Below are 24,102 nucleotides of genomic sequence, written 5' to 3'. Positions count from 1 at the left end.
ATTTAGATAAAAGTTTAGTGGAACAACATGCATTGGTTACTGCTAAAACAATTCAGTCTGGACAAATTGGACTTGATTTGGACACTCAGGACAAAAAAAATGGCAGAATGGTATTGGACCAGCACCAATAACCCAGCAGGGTGGCACAGAATCAGAAAGTGAAGAAAAGATGAACAAGGATGGTGTGTGTGTGTGTGTGTGTGTGTGTGTGTGTGTGTGTGTGTGGGTTTGTGTGTGGGTGCAGGGGTGCTGGATTTTGGGGGTTCAGCCTCTGGAGACAAGGGGGGTTAAGCGATCACAAAGAGTATTATTCCTGCAAGCCTCTCAATGCATATCTGCAGGTATCCAGTAATGAACCCATAGGCCTGTGTGCCATAAAGGCAGTTTGCAGCGTTTCTCTCTCTCTCCCTCTCCCTCTCATACCGCCCACTACTCTCTCTCTCGCTCTCTCTCTCTCTCTCTCTCTTGCTCTCATACATACACACACACACACACACACACGCGCGCGCGCACACACGCACACGCACACACACGCACACGAGGTGGGAGTGGGTGCTGGTGTAGCTGCTGGAAGCCAGGATGGGATAATCATGCGTGTCTGGCTGCGGGCGTTGATGCAGCTGCCGTTGCTGGATTCGGACTGGACTTGGGGCGCAGGGTGGGTCTAGTTCCCGACTGGAGCTATCTGGACCTCATGTCGATGTTATCAAGTGTTCCGGGAAAGACGAGGGCGAAGGCCGTGAGAGGAGTTGGTCCAGCTCTTTGAAACGTCCAGGCGAGAGAAATCGACAGTTTTCGCCGATGGAGGATTGAATTCAACGTTAACTCTTAGAATAAAGCGCCGGTTTGGGATAACTCGGGGAAGGGGAGAGGATATCGAGGGACGCCGCCAGGACCTCGTCGTTTTCTTGAGGATATTTTTTAAGGGGAGGGGGGGTATAGATCTGGAAGAAACAATCACAAGGAGAGGACCGAGCGGCGGCTGCGTCTAAGCGGCGGATCTTTGGATGGAGAGAGCGCAGTGAGGGAAGATTGGCTTGCCGTGTGTAGGAGGACGGGACGGAGGGGGGACCGGGCTGTTTGAAGGGACGGGGAGCCAGGAGCGGTGCGGCGGCTCCATGAGCGGCTCCTGTCGGGACAGAGCGCCCAGAGCCCAGCCGGAGCGTCTTCACCGCCGCGGGTAGAATCCCGGGCCACAGGAAGGCGGCCAGTTTGGAAGTTTTAATGCATATGATCACAACCACCATGATTTTTATGATTCTTGGTGCTTCAGTTGTAATGGTAAGACATCTCCATCCTCCTCACTCACACCAGGGGTTTCACGTTCAACCACTGAACATTTTATGTAATCCGATTCTTACAAATATACATATTATTTCGTGAGAAAATAAATTGCAGCAGTTTTATCAATGACTTGTGGAAGTAGGTTAGCCTACCTATAATTACCTGCTGTCATAAATGAATCATCTAAGTCCGTTTCGTGGCAGGAATCACCCACTCTTAGATTGGAGAGGCTCTGCCCAGGATATCATCTCTCATTTCTTTGTGATTATAATGATTGTTATTTATCTTCATAATAATAAAATCATTCGCCTTCTGTAGGAATAGCCTAGCATATTGCATGACATGTCCCAGCTGACTGCCATGGTTCTTTGCAGGCGATAGCCTGTTTAATGGACATGAACGCACTACTGGATCGCTTTCACAACTACATCTTACCGCATCTACGAGGGGAAGACCGCGTCTGTCACTGCAACTGTGGAAGGTAAATGCCGTCACCCCGAACTGTATTTCGGATAAACATGGTGCTGTGTTGCTATTTTATCGTCAAATCCTAATTGCTGAAGAGGCCTGGAAGATTTCTGGCGGCGAAGCCGCGCAAAGCAGCCTGATCTGAGCCGATCAGTCCGTGTATATACCGACCGATGTTTTCACAGATTTGAGTCGTGTTGCTTACCACACAGATCCTTAACACGGTCGGTCGTGGTGGTTTATCGGCAGGTCGGATTTGGGTTTTGCTGCATCTGAAGGTGTGTGTGTGTTGGAGCCATAAATAGGTAATGAATTATGAGCAATATAAGGCCGTTCAAAAACAATCCGAGCATCAAGTGCGCCTTGCGTTTTACAGGCCTGCATGGTGTCGGAGAAAATATACACCTGCTGAGACAATTATGAACATATGAGTGTGGAAGTGAAGTGCTTATGGCTGCAGAGGAGCTATGAGGTGAGTGTTGGTTGCTCATCAGCCTACCTGCTGTTTGCTGTCACAGTAAGAGCAGACCTCAGGTCTGAGGTGGAGAAAAACAGCAGCAAGACATTCATTAATATATTACATCGGCTGTATTTACTCAGCATCCTGCATTTTCATCACCAGGGTCTCATACAGTGTTCTACGTGTTTGGATGAATATAGACATAGGGCACAGTGGGCATGTTTTTGGTATCATAGCTCCACAGTGCCCAAGGGTATGGCAACAGTGTGAGAGCAGGATTTGAAGTAAGAGTCCTTTGATCCAATAGACTTGCACCTATAGAGGCTGTGATATCAGAGCCTGAACGCTCTGTGAAGACTCATCACAGTTTAGACAGGTCAGTAGCCATTTAAAACAACAACCTGTAGTGTTCATACTGCAGTGTGTGAATGTTGGAGGGGGTGGGGGGTGCAATGTTAAATACAGAGAAATATGCCAGAGAATTCATATTCACAGGACAGGACACAGGCCTGAATGAGTGTCACAGATCTGGCAACATGTCTGGCAACATGTTGGATAAGATGACGGAAGACTGGAGGTTCAGGCTCTGCTTGTCTGTTCTTCCATCCATGAGCGGTGGAGGTGTTATGACACCCACTGTGCTCACCTTATTAGACTTGAGGACAAAGCCAGTGTCATTTGGTTTGGCAGTATGTCTTCTTTGCTTTGGATGTAGCTGTAGCTGAAGCATGCCCTAGCTGCTTCTGTGACAGAGAAGCCACTTATTTATTTGTACAGTATCACCTACAATGTTGGCAATGTTGTAGGATGGATTTTAGATGTCACACTGCATCATAATAATTTCACGATGGTCTAAATGATGTTGAAAGCATTGAGTTTTTGAGAAGCATTTAAAAGCAGGTGAACAGGAAGTAGGTGGCATATCCAAAATACTCCGTTGTTTTAGGAATATCTTCACCAAGGAGGCTATGTTTTCACTTCAGTTTGTGTGTTAAAACTCAAGAATGTACAGAGAGCTTTATCTGAAAGTTTGTGGAGGAAGGAACAATTGATTTGATTTTTAATAAGTATGGAGATATTCAGGTTACTTTTGGGAGGTTTCCAAGATCAAGGAGTTTGATTATAAAAGCCAAATATACACAGAAATGCAGGTATTGGGCGTTACAGCAGATTAGTGAGAGGTATTTGCTTAGTGGTTAGTTCTGATGCCTCACAGGAAGAAGAACCATGGCTTGGTATTTGGGTGACCATACTGCTCAGATCTCAGGCATTCCACCCAGGCTGCTGAAGTATCCTCTAGGTCTAGGAAGACATTGAAACAGTTCACCTTCAAGATCTGGTTTTGGTCTCCATCATTGGAGCGAAACACTCTTTGCTGCATTCTTTTCCAGAGATCACCTGCCGGTCAAACGGTGTGGGTGGACTCTCTGCTTAATGAAGTTTGTAGGTGGAGTTCTTTTCTTTGTCTGTCCATGATAAACACCCACAGTGTTTTCGGTCTATTCCATACAAAGGAACAAAATGCAGCACTCTGTAGTAACGTCTTACACAATTTTGGTATATCAGATGGTACATCAGATAAGAGCAACACATGGAACACTTATTTTTATAAAAAATGTTCATGATTCATTCCTTCCTGGAACCTGAAATAGAAAGTTTATATAAAACAAATCTAAGAATGGATGGATGGTCTTAAATATTGGCACAATATTATGTTGATCAAGTCCAAAATTGGAGACATGGCCCTGATCATCAGCCAAACCCTCTGAAGTTAAGGAAATTAAAATAAGATCCTTCCTTAACCAGTGCCTGTAATGTGCCAAAGTGTGCAATCTTACAACCAGCTGTTTCCTGTTGGAGCTCCCGCTGTGTTCTCTCATGGTGTTTACCGGACTGCTGCCTGTGTTGTTAGATTGGAAGAAGCCCTCATCCGCTCTCACCAGGGCAGGAAATACTGGTTTCATATGAAATACCTGAACCGCTTTAAAGTTTTTCCTTAGTCTCTTTGGGTACATTTCTCAAATTATCCTTAATATTTGCAATACAGTAAATGCATTTCTGAAACAATTTGTACACACAGCAGCACACAATAGATAACCTGCAAAAGCAACAACAACACAAGTTACACATTACTATATGAGGGAGATGGTAAGAGACTGAACAGGATTCACAGCAATGCAAAAGACCAGATTGTGTTCCGTCAAAACGTGTTTGCCACTTGAAGGTTCATGAGATGCTCCTCCAATCTATTTTAAGGACCTGGTTGATCATTGATTGATCTCACCTTCATTTTTGGAAGTCAAGCTTCACCTGAGAGCAATTAATCAATTCTGGACACACTTTTACCGAAATTTTGATTTATAGAAATGTACATTATGTGATGATAGTAAACATATAAGGGGCCTGACCTTAAACACAATAGGGTGAAGAATTGACTTATCTGTTACAAACACCAGACATTTTTTTCCTCAGATTCACAGATTCAATATTTTAGTTTTTCCCATATTTTCCACTCATACTCTCTTTTCTTTGCATGTGTTTGTTGCAGTCATTCACTGTGGATCTGTGGATATTTTTCATGAGATTTTTCAGAGATTCTGTTATGACCTCAACGTGAGAGATGAAAAACAGTTATTACCACTTTGACAAAGTAATTGCTGGTATTCAGTGTCACTGTCGTAAATGTAATTATAAGATCAGTTATGAGCTACTTGAACGCTTTTCGATTATGTATTTTGTCTGCAAGCTTTAGTTGCCGCCAGCAATGAAGGTGCATCAAGATAAGGCATTTGCATCAATTTTCTACAAATATATGCACGCATGTGAACATAGTTATCACATGATAGAATATCAATAGAGTAGGTGGACTGGTCTGGTTCTGATCTGGTTGATTCTGACCCACATAAGGATCTGGACCTGGTGGATTAAAAAACATGCTTGGATAAGGGACACAATAATGAAATTTTGTAGATTAACAAATAGGGCAGAAACAGCAATTACTTAAGTGTAGCTGGGATGTTGATTCATGACCTATATTTAATAGAGAGATAGACCCAGATATGTTGTTATAAGTTATATTCATTATCTTATATTCATGGTCTGGGAGGTGTCTTTCACCAAATTCATGGCTTGAAATGATGGTGTTGTAGTCACAAGCCTGGCCAACGCTACATTAGTTTGACATCATTTACATCAGTGAAAGTTTACACACCTATAGCTGATCTTCTGAAATGTTTTGAACCAACTACATCCCTTTAATAAAGGAAAACCTCAGCGACCAATCACAGAAAAACCTTCTGACTGCATGTGTACTGTGCTGAAATTAATATGTGTAGAGTTTGAGCCTGAAAAAGATGGAACATACACAAATGAACACACCATAAATAAAAAACACCAGACCATATTCAGATGTGACATTACTTCCACTTGAGACTTTGCTATACGTCATTGTGACCCTGGTTCTGTTGTGGCTAACGATTTGTATACAATCATGCAGTAATCATGATGTTACCTATGACCCTTGACATCACAAGAAAAACACTGAATATGACATAAATTGATCCTTTCGCTCAGTAACAGACCTAAGTTATGTAACTGTAAATAGACATTTAAATGTTACAGTCAGTAAGTAAGACACCTCTGCATGCATATCCTCACCTGTTGGACTCCATACCCCATAGTTCGATCAAGCAAAGCGTCATGTATATTCAGCAAATAACCCAATTATAATATTTTGTCCATGTATTTACTTGGTATTATCAGTGGCCTCAGTTTGAGAGCCACTGATTAATAATGCATTATACTCAATAAGCTAATATTAATTGTATGGAAATCACTTTCACACTCATAGAGTATGATATGATACAGCTTCCACACTGAATGGCTGGATAACTTTGATCCTAAAAGTATTCATGAAACTTTGCAACACAAAAACATTTACATAGGTTGGGTGAAGTCTGTCTTTGATATGCCTGTAAGTGTGTGATAAAAGTGTGAGAGAAATTGTCCAGGAACTCTTACAGAGACAAAAACTGGCCTTCATGTGCATCTAACACTTTTGTTTGTTCCCCTGTTTGATGTCCCCCCAGGCATCATGTCCACTATGTAATCCCATATGATGGAGACCATTCCTTGGTGGACTCATCAGAGAACTACTTTGTGAGTGACAGTGTGACCAAGCAGGAGATGGACCTGATGTTGGGGCTCTTGCTGGGCTTCTGCATCAGCTGGCTGCTGCTGTGGCTGGATGGAGTCCTACACTGTGCCGTCAGGGCCTGGAGGGCCAGCCGCTACTACGGTAAGCAGGCCGTCACCGTCTGCTATTTGGCTGAGGGCTCTGCTACTGTCAGGGCTGCTGCCAAGATTTTACAAACACTGAGGGAGGGGGTGTGCCTTTTATGGAGAAAAAGAGTTATTGCCTTTAGCTTAGAAAAATTAGGAATCAGGGGGACTTTTGGGGTTAATAATGTAATATTACCTTTCATCAAATATGAGTTCAACAATCCTATTATTCTCTCTATAAAAGTTCACAATTCATCAAAATTTCCAGCTTAATTCTAAAAATTTCCGAACTATAAACCACAGAAGATAAATCAAACCATGATAATAAAAGAATAAATCAAGGTTGTCAAATTGGACAAAAGCAAATTCCACATATAATTGCAACATGTTCAAACAACAAAGGGTTAAAGCCCCTCAATATACAACATATTTTGTCTGTTGTAAAGGTTTATCACTGCCATTCAGCCTCTGGTGGATCCATCTTTACAAAGCCCTGCTGCGGACACAAGGCCCGTTCAAAACCACACTCATTTATTTTAGTATATATTGGAGATCTTAGACCTTCCAAATGTACCAAATATGTGGCAGAAATCTCATAAAATGTGTTGAAAAATATGCATAAAACATCTGTTATATCTGGTAATGAAATGGTGTAAAACACGTTGGTCTATGAATATTTCATTCTGATTAAGTTCCAAAATGATTCAGTTGAGGAACAAGAAGATTGTGAATACTGCAATGCAATTATGTAAATGTTTTTAAGCTATTTAACTGCTGTATTCGCAGGGGTCAAGGTTCAAAATGTGTCTAAACTGTGTTATTTTTATCTAAAGCAACACTATTCCACACGTGATGTATCATTATTAAAACAGCAGCAGAGATCATTTTATCTGACCGCTCATATTTCATTGGTTATTTCCTAAACCATATATCAATGAGAGCGCCTGAAAAAAGTCCTGATCAGATCAAAAATACAAACTTATCTTTAAATCAAAAGCCATATTTGTGGTGAGAGAAAGCTTTGCAGCATGGTTTTGTACCTGAATCCATGTGACCTGTCTGTGCACGTATGAAGGGCCTGCCAGTTTACACAGCAGTCGGAGCTCTGACCCCACGCCATGGCTTGGCCCATTTTTGGCTCTCCTCACCTTTTCCCTCTGTTCACCGCAACCTCGAGGAAAATTACAGCCAAAACCCCTCCGACGGTGTGATGATTCAGAGGTATTGGTTGAGGTAAACACACATCGAAAGTGCAGTGAAATACCTGAACTGGAAAACCAGCTGCAAAGAGATTGCTTGATTTATTGATCTTCGTGATTGGCCGTTGCTTAAATAGACAATAGAACACAACAACAATCAAAAACCCAAGACGGAATTAAAAAAACGTAAAAGCAAAAACACAACACATAAAAGCTTTTTTTTCAGTATTTATCATACTGAATCTCAAATGGGGCCAGGACCATTGTAGGTAGAATATGTTCTTAAACTAAGTTAAGTATAAAGCACACCTTAGCATTACACTAGATACTAGAAATCTATAGAAACTGTTCTACTGCGGGAAAATTATTTTTTATCAGTGTTGTACAACGGTGACTTGATGATTACCAAACTGCAAATACAGCTGCAAATTGATCAAATAAATTATTCTTTTATATTCTTTTTAAAATTAAAACTGAGATATCTTTCGTTCCAGAAAAGCACAGATACGGTTCACACACTCGTGAGTTCATGGCGAGTTGGTAAGGCAGTACTTAGAGATTTGGCTTTGCTCAGAGGTGACATATGAGAGAGTAAGTGATGCTTCTGACATACTTGGGATATAAAATGTGATGTTTTAAACAGAACTGCAGAGTCGTACAACTCTACGGAAGATCGGAGCGTTTTTCCACACGACGCCAACAACATGATTGAATTATGTGTTATTACCATTGATGTTTCTTTCACAAACAGCTGATCACACCACATCTCCTGCAGAAGGAATATGTACTCCAATCAATCATTCTCAAATTAATTTTGATGCTATAGTTTAATGGCCCCAAGGAAAATGAGGCCCCACTGTCTGTCAGCATTTGTGTGTGTGTGCTAAAAGGCTTTTGTAAGCACTGAAACAAACAGCTCATGTAATGGCTTTTAAGCATTACTGGCTGTATCCGTTTCCTTATTTGATTCGATGATACAATATCAAATGTCAGCTGGCTATTCTATTCATTGTTTCAAACCACAACTGATACATTAGCCACACTCAGATTACTGTAGGTTTTTATTATGCGATAACAAAGTAGTAGTAGTTGTAGTAGTTTTAACTGAGTAAAGATTCCTCAGAGGCAGAGCTGTTATGGATGCAGACATCTTCTTACTGGTTAAGCTAAACAGCAGTGGGTGGAGCAAGAACAGCTCTGCAGAGTGCAAATTAGCTAATAGTCTAATATAATAGGCTAATCGTATTATAAAACCTGCAAATGGCATCAAATGCCTCTTCCATCCACGATCATGGCTTTCCTGATTGCTCAATGTCAGCAGAACAGTTCATTGCTTGCCTGGGCAGCTATAGGCTAGTGTGGCTGCTTTGAATTTCTCAGGTCATCTGGCCTAACAAGGCAGAAGTGTGTGTGCCTTCCATTAACAAGAGCTCCGGCCCCATTATATCAGCAATCCTTTACTTTGGAGTAGGACTCAGTCTGGAAAGGTGTTGTACCATTTACTGCTGCAACTGTCAGAGCAGCTTAGATTATTGTAATCATTGATTTCGCCGTCATCTTGTCTCATTTTTTTTCACTTTTTCCTCAGTGCTGCTTCAGAAAATGAATAAACGTAGTGAGAGTTTTTATTTTGTCATGTACAATAAAACCCAAATATGAGTAGTTGAAAAAAAATGGGTAAGTTCGTGTCAGCTCATGAAATCACAGTGTTATACTTGTTAATGTGAGCACATTGCATCACATCAAACAGGTCCTGGGCTTAAATCTCTCTCAGAAATCCACAAATCCACATGCAGTAGTAGCCAAGGATTGATTTCACTTCACTATCTGCTACAATGCAACAATCCCACATTCAAAGTGCTTAAATCACAGTGCATGTGAGTCGCTGCTCAATTTCCTGTCACAGCTCTCAGTGAAATATCTCTTTCATTCCTTTTACCATCTCCTCCTGTCACTGAAGACTGATTAAGGGTGCATGTAGCTTTAATCAAAGAATGCAGCTGATTTAATGAGACTTACCACGAGGTAACAAACAATACGCTTTCAACGCATCTACAAGACACATGTGAAATCATGACAGTATAGCATGATGTACAGTTTTAAACCCAACAACACACAGCGTCAGCAACAACATGTTCACGGCTGAGCTCAGTATTAGGCTCCTGGATTACAGTGGTACAGTCTCACGGCTCTGTCAGAGGCTTTTCCAGGCTGTTTTCCCACAACTGCCTTTAAAAAGCCAAAGACAATAATATTAGGATGCGATTTCAAAACTGCGGTGGAACCCCATTGAACGTTATACCGGCGCCCGCTGTCTCAATGTCATAGCAGGCCTGTAATGTGTTGGTGGCCTGGATCTTCGGTTTTAAGAATGATGCTAAAGTAGGTGATATGTGACCTGGATACTCGGACCACAATGGAAAAGCTCCTCGGGCTGAGAGGCGATCGTGTCTGGCAGCATTTTAATCAAAACACAAGTGCACCGGCATGGAAAATATAACCTAAATTCAAAGATAGCAAATATCATATACTGTATGTATTACACACAGTCCTTCAATCAATGCTGTAGGTGTGTGTGGCTTGGCCTCATGCCTTACACATATGTGCGGACAGGACTGTCTTACCAGTGCATTATAGTGCGAACCATAAAACACCCAGTGAAGGGACATCCATATTCATTACAGCAGCTATGGAGTGGGGGATATGGGCTTCTATGGGACTGGGAGGGAAAGCCCCTTTGCGTGCGTGTGTGTGTGTGTTTGTGTGTGTGTTGGCTGTGACGTTGATGCTAGGTCAGACTCGTTTAGCCTCCCCAAGATGAGGAGTGAAGGTGAGGCTGACAAAGGGGGGAGGATGAGGAGGAAGAGGATGAGGAGGACGAGGAGGAGGGTAGGGTGTGTGTGTGTGTGTGTTGTGTTGAGGGTGTAGGATGAAGATGCTGTCACATCCCCACCCCCACTTACACACTCTCTCTCTCTCTCCTTCTCTCTCTCTCTCTCCTGAGCTATAAATAGAATGAGAGAGAGCAGCTGGAATGGCAAGTGAGACACACACGGACACACACACACACACGCACCACACCACACTCACGTACACACTGCACTGAGACGCACATTGATTCCTATTCCTTTTCCCCTCCTAATTCCATCACTAGCTCCTCCCTCTCTCCTTATTCACTTATTGAATCTTCTCCTCATCCTTTTGCTGCTCGTCATCCATGTGTGTGGAATATCTGACATTGGTCTCTTTTGGAAAAGCTATGGGGGAATGAAAAAACCTTTTTTAAATGGAGAAAATGATGACTTGACGTTTGCTATGTCTCCCCCTCTCCCCACCCTCCCCTCAATGTGTCCTACACCCCCACCATTTTCTGCATTGCATTATCATTTAGATTTTTCTTCATCTCCATCTCTATCCTTTTATTCAAATGAGAGAAACCTTGTCTTCGTTGACCCCTTTCCTTTGGATACCCTTCAGAGCAGTCCTTGTGGACAGCATACCCATTCACAGCTATAAATAACTCACTCTTCCTCCCACCTCCCCTCCACCCAACACCTCTACCCCCATTTCTCGTCCTCCTCCTCCTCCTCCTCCTCCTCCTGCTCCCTCCACCCATCCTCTTGCATGGCCATTTGCTACTGGGTTTGCTGTCTGGGGCTCTCCCTTTTCTCTCTCTCTCGCTCCGCCTCACCGGCTCCAGCGTTGTAACCTGACATGCAAAAATCCGATGCTCCGCCATGCCTCCTTCACATTCATGAAATCCCACTTCGTTTCCGCCCAGTCACCGATTTGTGACAAGTCAGTCATTAGTGTGGTGAAAGAGAGCAAGAGCAGCGGGTTTGGCAAATGAGCATTGTTGTTGCTGAGCTCTTAAAAAATCGGAGGCCATTGTATTTTCTCCAGTAATGTCATCTGATGTAAAGCAAGAAGGATGAAGGGCATCCCATCATCATGCACTTGGAGTGATGCTATTTTCAATTCTCATACAATATTTCAATCACTTACTGAATTTCTTTCACTCATGTGAGAGTAAATAAAACACAATTTCACTCTCGAGATCTCTCATTTTTGTGTTTCTTTACTACAGTAGGGCCAGGATAGGGGTGTGTGAATGTGGGATTGTGTGGCTGTTAGGGTGGGGGGTGGATATCAGGGTGGGTTTGCTCCCCTTTTCTTTTCTTTTCTTTTCTTCCCTTTCTGTCTTGCCACAGCCCATGATGTGTTTTGCAACTACTGGTACAGCGGAGTGAGTCATGCTGCCAAAACTGCATCCACCCATCGTGGTACTAGCAGCACTGATGTTGTCTGTAACTCCGCGGTTACATTGGCACGTCATTTCACAATATCTTTACTGGCTGTGACTAGTTGCTGTCGCTCTGTATTGCTTCCCTTTCACAGATATTGCAAGCAGAGCATTGTTTTGGAGTGACTCTGTATGTGAGTTGGCTCAACACAGACACCAGAACAGTGATCTGACTCAGCAGGCCATCCTTCTTTACTGTCACCTTTGCATTTGCCTCTGTGAAACGCCCAGTATCGCCCGACTTTGATTATTATTTTCTTTTTTACTTCCATCAAAGGATGATAAATGTCATGTCACTCAGCAAAAGTTGCACCTATGATATCATCCCACTAACAGCATTAAGGTCATCTGAAACTCCAGGGTGAAATTGTCATTGTCCTGTCATCATAAGTGGCTGTGCCTTACCTCCGCTACTTTGTTTCCATTTTCATCTAATTCACATGTGTATTACATATCCGTGTTCTGATTGTTGTTTTTGTTTTCTATTTCTTAGTTCTTACTGTCTCTGTATAAAACAATGTAGAAAATGTCTCCTAAGCAAATGTTCATTCTCCACTCAAACTGAGGACAGTATCTTTCCTGTGCACAGAAATGACTCATGTGTGTGTGCTGGTAGTTGGTGTGTCTTGACTAAGACAGATTTCACACGTGCCACTGTCTTCTGTGTATTTATGAGCTGCTTGGATTTAACGTCTCTGAAAGCCTTTTTTCTTTTCCCATTTCTGCACAGCTGTGCAGGCTGAAGTGTTATTTACGATAAACTATACACACTGAATATTTTTCATGTTCTTGGTGGTATTGGTGATTTTGAGTTTGTAAACCACCTATTTATATCAACAACTACAGTGGATTATTGTGTATTATCATGAGAGAATGCTAAATGACTTAATGATTTGCTGAAATTTACAACTGCAGACCTTGTAATTATAAAATTAGAAACTCATGACCCTTTACTCTCACTTAATGTTCAAAACCAAACAATAAACAAACTAATGGATGCAGGTAAAAACATGGATTTCTCCCAAACTGGTATCTAAAAAGGTGATTTTATTTTTTAACTTGCCACAACAGAATTTCCAAATATTTCAATGAACCATGTGCTATTCTAGCTTGAAAAAACTAAGTGATTCTTTGAAGCAAATGATCCCACAGACTCCTTTGTTTATATCATCAACAAATATTGCTCTACCATGAAACCTGCGGAAATTGTGGCTCTACTTTCACCATTTCATCAACAAATAATGTTAGTCTGTGTATTAAAAGACCTGCCAAACAATTTACGATCCACAACAGCTTCCAATTTTGTGTGCTTGTTATAATGATGACCCCTTTGTTCTACACTTAGATCTCAAATTGTGCATTTGATATATACTGCATATAACTAACATGATGAAATCTGCCCTCCAGACACCCCGTCCTGGTCATGGCTGCCCCAGTTCTGCAACCTTCGAGACCTCCGTCGCCGAGCCCAGCTCAGACAGCTGGAAGACTCAAGCGGCAACATGGTCCACATCAAGCAGAAGCTCTACCACAATGGCCACCCCAGTCCCCGCCACCTCTGACTCTAAAAAATTAGAACAAAAACCTGATGCTTCCCCAAACCCATATCCTGTCCCTTCCCACAACCCTTACCCACTATCCAAACTGCCCCATGGCCAGCTGTTGCCTCAGAGACCCTGGAAAACTGCCCTCCCACTGTTCTATAACGCCCCCCTAAAGTCCCCATGACAAGACTTTCTGATGACAAATCCAAGTGCGTGTCAGCACTAACACCCCCGCCCCCCCTCCCCCACCCCCTACCCCCAAAAGTCAAAAATGGAGCAAGATGATTATTTGTTGCCACTGAAATCTTGTCTTATGTCCATGTCCACTGTTGGAGAATGAAAAAAAAATAATTTTTAAGGCTGTTTTTCTGTATAGAGACATTTTCTGTGTTCATTGTTAAACTTGGCATGCTCTTTTAGAACAGGGTAAGATGTGGGCAGTGTATGGAACAGGGTGGCAAGATGGGTGTCATGACTTTTTTTTTCTCTAGGGTGGGAGGGAGGCTTTATTGGGGCAGGGAGGTCTGAATGAGAATGGAGGGTGGGTGGGTTTTGTGAGGGTTAGACGCTGCTTCTGTACATACTTATAAATATGAGTAGGTCTTCAAAGTCTGGTGTGTGGGGGATTTTTGTGTGAGTCGTTTATCAGTAGAATACTTAATGATGGGACAGTGTGGATAAAGATTACAGGAATGAAACAGAAAGACGAGTCTGTCTGAAAACTGGATGTGAAACCATGTGATTTCTGCTAAAAACAGATTAATTAGCTTTGTTACTTAGTGAATTAACTGAATGTATTAATTTTTCCTGTAAATATGTGAGGGGGAGGGGAGCGTAAATGCTTGCGGTCAGGGTTCTCTTTGCTGTCTTGTTTAGTCGACACAGGAGGAGAAATGAATGCCAGCCAGTCTGTTCAATGCCCCCACCCTCTCCCTACCCATCTTCCCCACACTGCGTTCAACAGCACAGTTCAATTTGCTTTATCCAATTCCCTCTCACTTATCAAGAGCAACCAGCCTATCAGCAGAGGGAACCCTCTCCCAGCCCCCCCTCACCCTCTCTGTCCAGACATTGCTGTTGTGAGGATGAAATGTCTGTTTTATTAAAAGTGCCATTGAAGCACAACAGTGACCTCTGATGTTTGATTGTGTCATTCCAATCATGAGCGTGAATATGAGACACATTCCAGGAGGTAATTCCAGAGCTGCATCAACCAGTGCTGCTCTGTCACAACATTCAGCGAACGCTATATTTTAACTCAACAATTATTTGCAAGCGCCTCCATTTCAGGAGAGGGTCTTTGGTTTCCATGCGGTGTCTGCGGTGCTCCAGTTCAACAGACATGCAGGTAAGATGAAATGGAAACTTTAATTTGTACTCTTGTCAACACGAGTGTGAATGAGTTTGTCTTCATGCCCTGTGATAGACTGGCAACCTGTCTGGATGTAGTGGTCTCTCATCAAATGGATGTTGAGGGAGGATAAGATTTGATCATTATCATTAACATTAAGTTGACTGTCAAACACCTTCATGGATGACGGGTTACTGTGAACCAAGTCTTACAACACACACAGCAAATCTCCTTATGACATTTAAAAGAAGGTCATTAAGAACCTATCATTCTGCAAAAAGAGGATAGAATTCCAGGTTGTCTGAATTTAATCAAAGATCCAATCCTGTCCCAAGATTTACAAACCTTTTCCTAAAAAATGCAAGGGAAGAAACACTTACTTACTTATTTACAAAAATGGATAAATGTTCAAACACACAAAATGTTGTCTTTTGTTTAAAGATGTTTTTTTTAATCATTGATAACAGACAATATCTCTGAAAATAGCAACAGACACCAGACCGGAAGAATGCAAGCATATAAACATGGTGAGTAGTACAGCCAGAATGCAAAGCCTTCGTTACAATCATCTAGACATTATGGAATAAGGCATGATGGAAATTCCAAAAGCTCTTTAGTTACAAAATCACTATCACCTATCATTATTTATTCTGCCAGAGTGGTCAAAGATCTGAGGTGGTCATTTTGTTGCATTGGAGTGAGCTTCTGGTGGGTCTCAATTCTGTGTCTTTGGAGGAGGCTTTTTAATTTCCTCAGCACTGGGAGTTTGTTGTTCAGTGGCTCCATTCTCAGGTGTTGTAGACAGTTCTGAAGCAGCAGTGCCTGCATCAACCTTTGTTGCGATATCACCCTTCTCAGCACCTTCAGTTAACACTGCCTTTGCCTCCTCTGGAGCTTCTGTTGCTATGGCTGTAGACTCCTTGGCATCAACCTCAGTGGTCGCAGGATCTTTCACAACTCCTGCAGCTTCCTGAGTTGATACAGGGTCCATGGTCTTTGAAATCTCTTCTGCGATGTCAGCTTCCTTGGCAGTTTGGTCTGCCTCTGAAGGTTCTTGAGTCTCCTTGGCTCCAGTTTCCGTGACCAACTCCTTCGCTATATCTTCAGCTTCTTTGGGAGTTATGTCTGTTTCTGATGGTTCTTGAATCTCCTTGGCTTCAGTTTCTGTGACCAACTCTGTCGCTATATCTTTAGCTTCCTTGGGAGTTATGTCTGTTTCTGAAGGTTCTTGAGTCTCCTTGGCTTCAGTTTCTGTGACCAACTCCGTCGCTATATCTTTAGCTTCCTTGGGAGTTATGTCTGCTTCTGAAGGTTCTTGAGTCTCCTTGGCTTCAGTATCCGTGACCAACTCCTTCCCTATATCTTCAGCTTCTTTGGGAGTTATGTCTGTTTCTGAAGGTTCTTGAGTCTCCTTGGCTTCAGTTTCTGTGACTAACTCTTTCGCTATATCTTCAGCTTCCTTGGCAGCAACCTCAGGGGCTACAGTGTCTTGAACTGCTTCAGTAGCCACAGACTCAACCTCCGTTTTAGCCACAACATCTCCTTCCTTGGCAATCTCTGCTGTTGTGGCTTCAGCTTCGTTGGCAACAACCTCTGTTGTTGAAGGCTCTTTCTCTGTGTCTAAAATCTGAGCACCTGTAGTTACAGTCTGAGCCTCTTGGGTTATCTCTGAATCTGTGGCAATATCTTTCGTGATGGCTTCTGAATCATTTGGAGCGACCTTGGTAGGCTCAACATCTTGTGCAATTTCTGTAGCCATAGGCTCAGCCTCGGTGGTTGCCATGAGCTCTGCTTCCTTGACCATCTCTGTAGCCAAAACCTCAGCTTCTGTGGTAAGTAGAGCATCCTTGGTCACCTCCAAATCTATCTCTACCTTGGTAGCAACCTCAACAGTCGCATCAACAGCAGCGTCAGCCTCCAGAGTTGCTATGATCTCTGCCTCTTTGGACACCTCTGCCACTTCCTCTTTGGCGACTTCACTTACGACTGCTTCTACCTCCCCGCTGACAGCTGCCCCCACCTGTTCTGCGGCGGTTACTACAATTTCAGTCACCTTAGCCACATCGGTTGCTATTGCTTCTGTGTCCTTCACAATATGTGCCAAGGATTCAGTGACTTCAGCAACATTACTTGCAATTTCCTCTGCTGCCTTTGCAACATCAGTTGTAAGTACTTCGCCAATCTTGGCAGCATCTGTTTCTACGCCCTCAACAGCAGTGATTTCTGAATCCTGGATAGCTGTCTCTTGGGCGAGTCCAGCTACTGCAGCCTTTGGCTCCAGAGATTGTTCTGCAATATCCCCTACCTCTTTATCTATTCCTCCAGTTGTCTCAGTAGCAACATTACTGTCTTTAACCAAATCGACAGCCTCTTTAAGGATAACATCTGCTTCCACCTCAATAGCAGGTACACCGGCCATTTCTGCCTGGGCACCGGCGATCACTGCCTCAACCACTGGAAGCACTTGTTGGATGGTCAGGGGTGTAACTTCAACTTGTGGAAGAGAAGCAGCTTCCCCCACTGGGATCGCTGATGTCATTTCCTTCGGGAGAACTACTCCGATCTTGCCAACCCCCCCACTTGCTTCTGTCAGCAGCCAGTCCATTTTCTGTGCATGCTGAATGATGGCATCATCAACTCTTGCGTCTATCATTGCTTCGGTCAAAACTCCATCTTCTGAAGCATATGCTGCAGACTTTTGAAAATAAAAAATAAAAAAATCACATTAAAGTTAATTTTGCATTTTTCCCAGCAATGTAATATTTTTTTAATCTACTATTATCTACTCACCTGCCAGGCCACACCCAGTTTGGATATTTCACGTCCGGACATGCCTTCTGCTCGCTTCGCAATATCATTGCACTTCTCCCCATAGTCAAACTGAGCCAACTTTAATCTCCTGGTGAGGACAAGAGATTTGTAAGCTTTGACAGTTTAGCTACGATTGCACATTATTACTTACTTATATTTTTAAGTATTAAGTAAGATTGAGACACACTGTCTCCAGAACTTCACACACAGAGAAAATGGACCATTGCTTTCTTTTCTTTTTTCTTGTAGTAAATTGATTCTGCTCTAAGAGGCAGGAGAAACTCCATTATTGAAATGACTATACTCACTGTCTCCCCGTAGTGGCAGGACCCAGCACAAATTTGTCAAAATACAGGCGCACCAGTCTCTCCCTCTCCTCCACTCCCGGGAGAGCAAAGTTTACAATCTCGTCAATACGATCATTAATGGCCCAATCAAACTGCTCTGGCTGGTTACTTGCCAGCACCAGCATAAACCTGAGAAGAGAAAACAGGATTACTTGGACCCAGGAAGTGACCTTTTCAGTCACAGCAGTGACCTTTTCCTGCCCTGTCACGCACAGTGAATAATTTAAGATACCTACTTGTTGCTCTGCTCTCCGGTGCGGTAAAGGAATGCATTGAGAGTAGCTCTAAGGTCCTCGCTGATTTTCTCCTGCAGAGCAAAAATCAAGACTTGTGAATATATGATTAAAACACTGAGTCTGATCGATATGCATTTGGCACTGCAGCTTAACTTACTGTGGCTCGCTTACGCAGGAACGCATCAGCTTCATCTACAAACAGCAAGACGCTGCAGAGGGTCAGAGCACATCAAAGGGAATAAGGTTAATAACTCACTTTCATTACGCCTTTAAAGTAATTAGCAAGCGGAGTCACAGCAGCACTCTTATCTAACTGACATTTCTAGGTAGTATATAACAAAAATATTCAACTTTCACAGCTAATATTAAACAGGAATTACACATGGTAGAGCTTATTTAATGAAAGATAATAACATTATTACTGCCGTACCCACGGCCGCTGGTACTGGCCCAGTCAAACACTTTGTGCATGGCAGTCACTCCATCACGTCCCATGGGTGCCACATCTCCACCTGTCATGATGGCAAAGTCCATCCCTGAATGCAGAGCCAATTTCTGGAAGGCAACGTACAGAGCTACCGTCAGGATGCACCGGAGTGGCAGGAAGACATGCATACTTAATGAGTCAGTTTTGATGATTTTACAGTGGATGTATTATTTTACAGGCCAGTTCTTTTCTATGTAATCTGCATCCAATCTTTTTGTGATTGTTTTGTTATTGTTTACAAAGCAGAAATCATATCCATGCAGAGAGATTTTGTGCCGTTGACAAATCATCAGGAAGTTCTAGAAGAGAATTAAACAGCATTAAATGTCTGCTAACATAATGCTAACACAATCAGCCAGATTAGTCCCTGTGCACGGATACTGTATGATGTCATTGGTTATTCATTGTCATCAATTATCCAGGTGACTGACTGGCCAACATTATGCTGTGAAATACTGCAGCATTATAACAAGCGGAAGGCACAAAAAAGGAAAAAAGAAAAAAGCCAGCATCATTTCCTGTGTGGGAGGAAGTGAAGACTTTACAACACAAAATGTATATTCAATGGCTTGGCATGAGAAATAGTGACGAGCCTATCACTATTTCATTAGCAGTAAGCAGTACAAGAGTAATAATAATGTAAAAAAATGCTATAGGTAGAGGTACTTCACCCCCCCACCCCCATCTCCTCACATTTCCCATGTATTACTTGCTCATCGAGGCAAAATGTCAACATATAACCTTAAAAACAGATAGCATTGGACAACATATTGCTGAAGCCAAAGCGTACCTTGGCAAAGAGTGTTTTTCCAGTCCCAGGGGGTCCATACATCAGGATATTTCTGTACAGGCCTCGGTTTTGTCTGGTGTTGCGAGTGGAGATGGCGATGTCCCTGACTCGCTCCTCCAAAGACGGCTGTGATCCCGAGAATAATACCAGCAAGTCATTTTAAGGAGTGCAGAAATGATGCTTAAGTTGATGTTGTGGTGCAAAACAGACAGCTAAGTATGATAATATGATACGGCATAAACCACTCACACTAAGCACAACACCCTGCAGAGCATCCTGTGGTCTGCTTCTCAGACGCTTGACTGTCTAAAGGAGAGAAAAGTGTTACAGTGTGAGTCAATCGATCAATCATTGCAAGCCCTATATGTCAACAACTGAATTATGTCTGATGTCTGGGTGGTTATAAATAGGATTTCTGCCCCAGAGGACTACTGATAACTCAAACACTCACAGTATTAACCAACCAATGACTGAATGGCTGCTGCTGAAATTCAACAGTTCAGTCGCTGCCCATCATTTGATTGTCTTTCTGATTTTGACTTAATATCTTACAGATTCATAACTAAATAGACATGAAAATGGCATTAAGCACTCATCTGTTATCATGTCTGACCTTTAGAACCACCAAACTTACATTGGCATTACTTGTACTCGACCCACACATTATCCTGTTATGGTGCCGTTCGTGTAAATCTGTGAGCACCAACAAAAATACTTCAAACCATCTACCAACCACCAACTATCTAGTTGTACCTTGATGGGGTGTTTCACGCCTTCCAAGAGAGTAATCCTGGAGGTCTCTCGGACCAATGAGGGTTTTCCTAAGCGAGCCTCTATGTAGCGTCCAGCCACCGAGGTGGCGTTCCGAGCAGAATACACTCCTACTGCCAACAGTGTAAACCCTGCAACCTGCAAAAGAAATACACATTTGTCCAGTTCAAAAGGGATCTACTTTCTTGTGTGTACATAAAATTCACCCTACATGTCTGCAGGATTCCTATGATGAAAGTTAAAAGAAGCATGTGATTTACCGTGGCTGTGAGTTTGTCCCAGTCAGAGACGAAGGCCTTGAATCCTTCTCCAAACACTGTTCCCGCCGTCCTGTCATGAGCAGCAATAAACAGTTTTTACACAGATTACCACTTTATGGCAGCCATAGACACTGCTGCTTCCTTAACTGACAGCACACACTGACATGAGAAGATAACTAGACTATTACTCGGAAGATTGAAGATGAAAGAGAAGCCGAAAATCATTCCGCCTTCACCTTATGGATTCAAGGACAGTTTGTCGGTGCTCAGCCGCTTTAAGGCGGATCTGTTCCCTGATGATGTCCGCATTGTCTCGTTCCACCTGAGCACGAGCTTTGGCCTCCGCCTCGACTCGAAGCAGCTCGTTCTTGTGCCGTAGCTCCATTTCATGTTCAATGGTGGCTAGGTAGGAATGAGACAAATCATAATCAACCTCAGTACAGTCTCAGGCTTCAGCCCCACTTCTCCTCGGTTCTAAAAAGGTATTAACAATGATTATTTGTCCCAAATGTGACAATATAACAATGAGCCTTTCCGTATGTATTGACTGTTTACTTCTACCTTTTCTCATAGATTCCTGCTTCAAAACTGACTCCTCTTGCTTGCGAAGGTTCTCATCATTGAGGAATTGCTGTAGACGTGGAAAGTATTATAAACACTCCACCTGGATGTATACAGGTTGACAGTCATTCACAGTGCCACTTATAAATGATTACCTGTTGCCTGAGTTGATCATCATACCTCTGCCTGGCAAGTTTGTCTTGATATTGAGCCCTCTGGAGGCGATACAGAATAAGAAATTACAAATCCCATCAGAATCCATACATCAAACTTGGAAAGTGAGTAAAGAAAATCCTTCTGAACATGTATCGTTTTTACGTTGCATTGTAAAAGCGTATCTAGTGAACAGCACTTTCAGTTGCTGATAAGAAAGCTCCATACTGCCTGGTTTTGCTTGGTCTCCTCAACAAGTGTCTTCCGTCTCTCCTCCCCCTGGATCTGGATCTGTTCTCCCTTCAGCTGCTCCAAAGCCGCCTCATATTCCTGTTGAGGATATCGATAGTCGTATTCATCTTTCCTCACATCAACACATCTCTTTAAATCAGCCAGAGGTGCATCACTTTGATGACCTTTCACCCCAGGACACATACCTTCACTTTACTCTGATGCTCCAGCTGTACCGACTGCTCCTGCATGCGAGCCAACTGCAGAGCTTCTTTGGCATGTCCTATTGTGGTAAAGGTTAGAAAACACAGACGGCTTGCTTAGAGTAATGTTGGAACTTAAAAAGTCAACTAGCAGTTACGTGGTGGCAAATACAAACAACAATAACTCAGTTGACAATAACTCAGTGATTCTTAAAGTGGGGGTTGGCGCCCCCTAGAGATGCACGGAGGTACTGCATGGAGGGCACACGTGACTGGCTGAGAATGTGGAGCAAAATTGGAGTTGGAAGAATCTGTTTCGCATGGGAGCAATAAACAAACATGGGACTTAAGCAATGCTATTCATTCACATAAGAGCAGTTTTAATTTACACAGTGGAATAGAATTTAATCAGGGATAAAAAAAAAAAAAGGAAATACAGCTCACTCATCAGAGACAAATAGTTTGGATTGTGGTCATTAAGGGATTTATCAATTGACTTAAAATACAAAGACAACAGACGCACTTTGTTGTATAAACTGAATGTCCCCTTTTATAATCGGACATGTCCTTTTGTCAATACAGAAAGACAAGTGAAAAATATCAAGCTTATAAGAAGCACATTTGAGAAACACACATGCTGGGTAAAAATAAAGCCCTGTACATGCCGTTGTGTACACACTGACATGCATGTAATGGGACCAAAGGGTCAGACAGGTGAAGAGCTCTGGGACACTTTGTTCTTCTTCTATCACACACAGCACACGACACGACACGCCCCCCTAACACGAGTAACAAAGATCATTCATAGCTGCAGTATGTGCAGGGAATAAACTAGTTTTGTTAAGCCTTAAGTATGCGTGATCCGATATGTTGTTTATTTGTAACACGTGTATGCAACATGACAAAGAACTTCCAGCATGTTTCGTTCCGTCTGTGACCCTCTTCGACAAAACTTCCGACCAAACTCCATTCAAAGGGGAGACGTCACAGCACCTGTCCAAATACCTCACACACGCCACAAACTGACAATGATGACTTATTATTGACTACTTTGGGGTTTCTAATCACGCGTTACTGTTCCAATTTACGGCCAACTCACGGCAAACACTGGTTGAGCTTAATAGCAGCTTCTTCTTCTTACTTTGATGGAAGAATAGCGGGTGAAGTTGAAGTTGAATTTTGACGTAAAAGCGCTGAAATGTGCAATAGTTGTCTGCCGAATTAAAGAGTGACTGATAAACTATCAGTAAAGCATACAGCTTGTTCTCCAATCAGTGTTAACAGAGCAAAGCAACAACATATATTTGCCCTGCTAATATTGCAACGGAGTCCGTCAAGGGGGGCTCTGTCTGAAGAAAGAACGAAATGTACCGAGACTGTTTATGGACTCGGGGAAAAGGGATACAATAAATGTGGAACGGCACGTGAAAAATTAAAATGAATAAATATGTGATGTTTTATACATTTCAAAATTAAGGCGAACTTTGCACGTACGCGATTTGTCGAGATCCCTTGCAGCTTTTGCAGCTCTTTCCAGTCCAGTGGGGTCAAAGTTGCTCCACTTGTCTCCTGGTTTGTTTCCCCCCGAACCTCCAGCGGCTCCCCCGGCCCCTTCCTCAGGTGTACCCGCTGTCTGCTCATCCCCCGGCGGCGTCCCGGAGCCTCTCCCCCAGCCGAAGAGCCACGACATACTGCCTCAGTAAGCTTACAGGCTGGGATAAGGATCCGGTGCTTCAGCGCCTTCTACACGTTGGCTCTGTGGTTGAGGAATACCATGCTGCTTGGGGAGGTCAAACCCACCACAAACTGAAAACGGCTGCTTCCGGTCACAACTTTCCAAGTAAAATATTGTATGTTGTGACGTGTTCTCAGATTTAACAAAAACACTCAAAAGCATTCAAATGTTGAATCATAGCACATAAAATTCAAAATGACGTTGAAACGATAATATGTTGATGTTGTTCTCAGTCATGTCGACAAATGTCATGCTTCTACTTTGAAAGTACCTACATATGGAATATATAACATATCATGTGTGTGACGTGTAACGCGTCACCAATATTCCATGTGGGGTCTACAGGCAGACAATAAGCGCTCGATTCGGGGGGCCTCACAATATTATTATATTAATATTTATAATAAATTCCAATTTGAAACATACACAATTAAGTTATCCTATTACAATAACTGGTAACAATTTTCTACACAATTAGGGGAAGTTTGTTTCTGACCTTGAAAGGTAGTAGTGAATGATAAGAATTATTGACAAGAAATATTAAACATCAGCAGCTAATATAGACATAAAACAGCACTGGTAGTGGTTAATGTGTTTTTTTATTTGTGTGCATTAAAGACGAAGAAT

At 42.6% G+C, this 24,102-nt stretch overlaps 2 protein-coding genes across 2 annotated transcripts; one reads left to right on the top strand and one right to left on the bottom strand.

Moving 5' to 3' along the window:
* Positions 1–1,224: 1,224 nt before the first annotated feature.
* On the top strand, positions 1,225–13,557 carry tmem240a (transmembrane protein 240a). The gene is made up of 4 exons (XM_076166095.1): positions 1,225–1,281; positions 1,659–1,765; positions 6,301–6,509; positions 13,403–13,557. Exons 1-4 carry the CDS (start codon positions 1,225–1,227, stop codon positions 13,555–13,557), a joined length of 528 nt encoding a protein of 175 aa, XP_076022210.1.
* A 1,765-nt stretch (positions 13,558–15,322) lies between these two features.
* Positions 15,323–23,528, bottom strand: LOC143013397 (uncharacterized). The gene is made up of 16 exons (XM_076167012.1): positions 23,235–23,528; positions 21,744–21,820; positions 21,535–21,636; positions 21,309–21,368; positions 21,154–21,223; positions 20,829–20,994; positions 20,593–20,662; positions 20,315–20,470; positions 19,811–19,867; positions 19,562–19,687; positions 18,715–18,839; positions 18,442–18,493; positions 18,285–18,355; positions 18,010–18,177; positions 17,681–17,789; positions 15,323–17,585 (listed from the first exon to the last, which is right to left on the bottom strand). The coding sequence occupies exons 1-16, from the start codon at positions 23,428–23,430 to the stop codon at positions 15,606–15,608; spliced, it is 3,585 nt and encodes a 1,194-aa protein (XP_076023127.1). The 5' UTR covers positions 23,431–23,528; the 3' UTR covers positions 15,323–15,605.
* Between the last annotated feature and the right edge of the window lie 574 nt (positions 23,529–24,102).

The sequence above is a fragment of the Genypterus blacodes genome, unplaced genomic scaffold (genome assembly GCF_046128005.1).
Source record: "Genypterus blacodes isolate CSIRO-AG114 ecotype Tasmania unplaced genomic scaffold, CSIRO-AGI_Gbla_v1 ptg000156l_1, whole genome shotgun sequence".
In the NCBI taxonomy this organism is placed as follows: Eukaryota; Metazoa; Chordata; class Actinopteri; order Ophidiiformes; family Ophidiidae; genus Genypterus; species Genypterus blacodes.
Note: the sequence above shows the minus strand (reverse complement) of the source record. Positions and strands in the feature narration are given on the sequence as shown.

Excerpts from the sequence above, each read along its gene's own strand:
- LOC143013397 (XM_076167012.1), bottom strand. The coding sequence starts at position 23,430 with ATGTCGTGGCTCTTCGGCTGGGGGAGAGGCTCCGGGACGCCGCCGGGG. Across the intron at positions 21,224-21,308 it reads ATGATCAACTCAGGCAACAG|CAATTCCTCAATGATGAGAA; the intron begins GTAATCATTTAT and ends CCACGTCTACAG. Across the intron at positions 18,178-18,284 it reads ACCGGAGAGCAGAGCAACAA|GTTTATGCTGGTGCTGGCAA; the intron begins GTAGGTATCTTA and ends TTCTCTTCTCAG.
- tmem240a (XM_076166095.1), top strand. The coding sequence starts at position 1,225 with ATGCATATGATCACAACCACCATGATTTTTATGATTCTTGGTGCTTCA. Across the intron at positions 1,766-6,300 it reads TGTCACTGCAACTGTGGAAG|GCATCATGTCCACTATGTAA; the intron begins GTAAATGCCGTC and ends ATGTCCCCCCAG. Across the intron at positions 6,510-13,402 it reads GAGGGCCAGCCGCTACTACG|ACACCCCGTCCTGGTCATGG; the intron begins GTAAGCAGGCCG and ends TCTGCCCTCCAG.